General features: G+C 44.5%; 1 protein-coding gene across 1 annotated transcript in view; it reads right to left on the reverse strand.

Moving 5' to 3' along the window:
• LOC308169030 (snRNA-activating protein complex subunit 4-like) overlaps nt 1-2,886 on the reverse strand; it is a gene marked incomplete at both ends in the record, with an annotated part of 20,005 nt that extends 17,119 nt beyond the window's left edge. The window contains 4 exons of the mRNA XM_080543665.1: nt 1,498-1,529; nt 1,854-1,947; nt 2,044-2,102; nt 2,766-2,886. Of these exons, the coding sequence (XP_080399791.1) occupies nt 1,498-1,529; nt 1,854-1,947; nt 2,044-2,102; nt 2,766-2,886 (306 nt within the window). The remainder of the gene's footprint in view (nt 1-1,497; nt 1,530-1,853; nt 1,948-2,043; nt 2,103-2,765) is intronic.
• Between the last annotated feature and the right edge of the window lie 1,135 nt (nt 2,887-4,021).

Consider the following 4,021-nt stretch of genomic DNA (forward strand, 5'->3'; position numbering starts at 1 on the left):
GGTAGTTTAACATGTGGTAGTTTAACTCTAACATGTGGTAGTTTAACTTGTGATAGTTTAACATGTGATAGTTTAACTCTAACATGTGGTAGTTTAACATGTGATAGTTTAACATGTGGTAGTTTAACATGTGGTAGTTTAACATGTGATAGTTTAACATGTGATAGTTTAACATGTGGTAGTTTAACATGTGATAGTTTAACTCTAACATGTGGTAGTTTAACATGTGATAGTTTAACATGTGATAGTTTAACTCTAACATGTGGTAGTTTAACATGTGATAGTTTAACATGTGATAGTCTAACATGTGATAGTTTAACATGTGATAGTTTAACATGTGATAGTTTAACATGTGATAGCTTAACATGTGGTAGTTTAACATGTGGTAGTTTAACTCTAACATGTGGTAGTTTAACATGTGGTAGTTTAACATGTGATAGTTTAACTCTAACATGTGGTAGTTTAACATGTGGTAGTTTAACATGTGATAGTTTAACTCTAACATGTGGTAGTTTAACATGTGATAGTTTAACATGTGATAGTTTAACTCTAACATGTGGTAGTTTAACATGTGGTAGTTTAACATGTGATAGTTTAACATGTGATAGTTTAACATGTGGTAGTTTAACTCTAACATGTGGTAGTTTAACATGTGGTAGTTTAACATGTGATAGTTTAACATGTGGTAGTTTAACATGTGGTAGTTTAACTCTAACATGTGATAGTTTAACATGTGATAGTTTAACATGTGGTAGTTTAACTCTAACATGTGATAGTTTAACATGTGATAGTTTAACATGTGGTAGTTTAACATGTGGTAGTTTAACATGTGATAGTTTAACATGTGATAGTCTAACATGTGATAGTTTAACATGTGGTAGTTTAACTCTAACATGTGGTAGTTTAACATGTGGTAGTTTAACATGTGGTAGTTTAACTCTAACATGTGGTAGTTTAACATGTGGTAGTTTAACTCTAACATGTCTAACATGTGATAGTTTAACATGTGATAGTCTAACATGTGGTAGTTTAACATGTGATAGTCTAACATGTGGTAGTTTAACATGTGATAGTTTAACATGTGATAGTTTAACTCTAACATGTGGTAGTTTAACATGTGATAGTTTAACATGTGGTAGTTTAACTCTAACATGTGATAGTTTAACATGTGGTAGTTTAACATGTGATAGTTTAACATGTGGTAGTTTAACATGTGGTAGTTTAACATGTGGTAGTTTAACTCTAACATGTGATAGTTTAACATGTGGTAGTTTAACTCTAACATGTGATAGTTTAACATGTGGTAGTTTAACATGTGGTAGTTTAACTCTAACATGTGGTAGTTTAACATGTTGTTGTTTAACTCTAACATGTGATAGTTTAACATGTGATAGTCTAACATGTGATAGTTTAACTCTAACATGTGATAGTTTAACTCTAACATGTGGTAGTTTAACTCTAACATGTGATAGTTTAACTCTAACATGTGATACTCACCGTCTCTGATGCACTTCCTGGTCCATCCTCATCTGTAACACATGAAAGGGTGAAGTTAAACTGGAAGGTTGAGGTTAGGTTAGGGTCAGGGGTAGGTTAGGGTCAGGGGTAGGTTAGGGTCAGGGATAGGTTAGGGTTAGGGCTAGGTTAGGGGTCAGGTTAGGGTCGGGGGTCAAGTTAGGGTCAGGGCTAGGTTAGGGTTAGGGCTAGGTTAGGGTCGGGGGTCAGGTTAGGGTCGGGGGTCAAGTTAGGGCTAGGGTTAGGGTTAGGGGTCAGGTTAGGGTCCGGGCTAGGCTAGGGTTAGGGGTCAGGGCTAGGTTAGGGTCAGGGCTAGGTTAGGGTCAGGGGTCAGGTACCTGACAGGGCGTCTGGGCCGAGCGTTCGCTCCAGCTCCTCGATCTCCCGCTGGAGCCTCTGACGCTCCGCCTCCAGCCCCGGGTCACCAGGCGCCTGCAGGGTCATATAAGATAACACACATTAACTACATCAGGTAACTCAGTCACTCTGTAATAGGTCAGGGCTAGGGTCAGGGGTCAGGGCTCTTACCAAGTCCTCTTCAGGCCCATCGGAGTCGTCATCATCATCTTCATCATCGTCATCATCATCTGACAACAGAAACGAAACGCAGAGTTACTAAAGCAGAGGAGACACCTGTCTCACCCTCACCTGTCTAACCCTAACCCTCACCCTCACCAGAGGAGCTGTCTCACCCTCACCAGAGGAGCTGTCTCACCCTCACCTGTCTAACCTGTCTCACCCTCACCAGAGGACCTGTCTCACCCTCACCAGAGGACCTGTCTCACCCTCACCTGAGGACCTGTCTCACCCTCACCTGAGGACCTGTCTCACCCTCACCTGAGGACCTGTCTCACCCTCACCTGAGGACCTGTCTCACCCTCACCTGAGGACCTGTCTCACCCTCACCTGAGGAGCTGTCTCACCCTCACCAGAGGACCTGTCTCACCCTCACCAGAGGACCTGTCTCACCCTCACCAGAGGACCTGTCTCACCCTCACCTGAGGAGCTGTCTCACCCTCACCAGAGGACCTGTCTCACCCTCACCAGAGGACCTGTCTCACCCTCACCAGAGGAGCTGTCTCACCCTCACCAGAGGACCTGTCTCACCCTCACCAGAGGACCTGTCTCACCCTCACCTGAGGAGCTGTCTCACCCTCACCAGAGGAGCTGTCTCACCCTCACCTGAGGAGCTGTCTCACCCTCACCAGAGGACCTGTCTCACCCTCACCTGTCTAACCTCTCACCCTCACCTGAGGAGCTGCCTGGAGGAGACAGCAGGTGAGCGTGTCCCTCTGCCCCGAGGCTGCGGTCCAGCTCCAAGATCTGACATTGGATCTTCTCCCTCTGCGCGCGCAACTCCTCCTCCTCCATCGCGTTCCTCTCCTCTCCTCTCCTCTCCTCTCCTCTCCCCTCCTCTCCTCTCCTCTCCTCTCCTCTCCTCTCCTCGCAGCAGCTTCCCAGTAGGCAGGGTTACCCAGGGTTAGGGTTGAATACAGCCGTTGAATGAAGCCAGCTCCTCACCAGTACAACAAAGTAATGATCATATTAAAAACAATAACATCCGGGAGGGTTAGGTTAGTTAGAGTTAGGTTAGAAGCTATCTGACCAAGTCCGTCAACCACACAGGCGCTGTTTACGATGTTGTGGAGAACATCAACATTACATACAAGCATGGCGACCTACCCTAACCTGTCTAACCCTAACCTGTCTAACCCTAACCTGTCTAACCCTAACCTGTCTAACCCTAACCTGTCTAACCCTAACCTGTCTAACCCTAACCTGTCTAACCCTAACCTGTCTAACACTAACCTGTCTAACCCTAACCTGTCTAACCCTAACCTGTCTAACACTAACCTGTCTAACCCTAACCTGTCTAACCCTAACCTGTCTAACACTAACCTGTCTAACCCTAACCTGTCTAACACTAACCTGTCTAACCCTAACCTGTCTAACCCTAACCTGTCTAACCCTAACCTGCCTAACCCTAACCTGTCTACCCCTAACCTGTCTAACACTAACCTGTCTAACACTAACCTGTCTAACCCTAACCTGTCTAACCATAACCTGTCTAACCCTAACCTGTCTAACACTAACCTGTCTAACACTAACCTGTCTAACCCTAACCTGTCTAACACTAACCTGTCTAACCCTAACCTATCTAACACTAACCTGTCTAACCCTAACCTGTCTAACCCTAACCTGTCTAACACTAACCTGTCTAACCCTAACCTGTCTAACCCTAACCTGTCTAACACTAACCTGTCTAACCCTAACCTGTCTAACCCTAACCTGTCTAACACTAACCTGTCTAACCCTAACCTGTCTAACCATAACCTGTCTAACACTAACCTGTCTAACCCTAACCTGTCTAACACTAACCTGTCTAACACTAACCTGTCTAACCCTAACCTGTCTAACATTAACCTGTCTAACCCTAACCTGTCTAACCCTAACCTGTCTAACACTAACCTGTCTAACCCTAACCTGTCTAACCCTAACCTGTCTA

Source organism: Nansenia antarctica (assembly GCF_963989245.1).
Source record: "Nansenia antarctica genome assembly, chromosome: 12".
Classification (NCBI taxonomy): Eukaryota; Metazoa; Chordata; class Actinopteri; order Argentiniformes; family Microstomatidae; genus Nansenia; species Nansenia antarctica.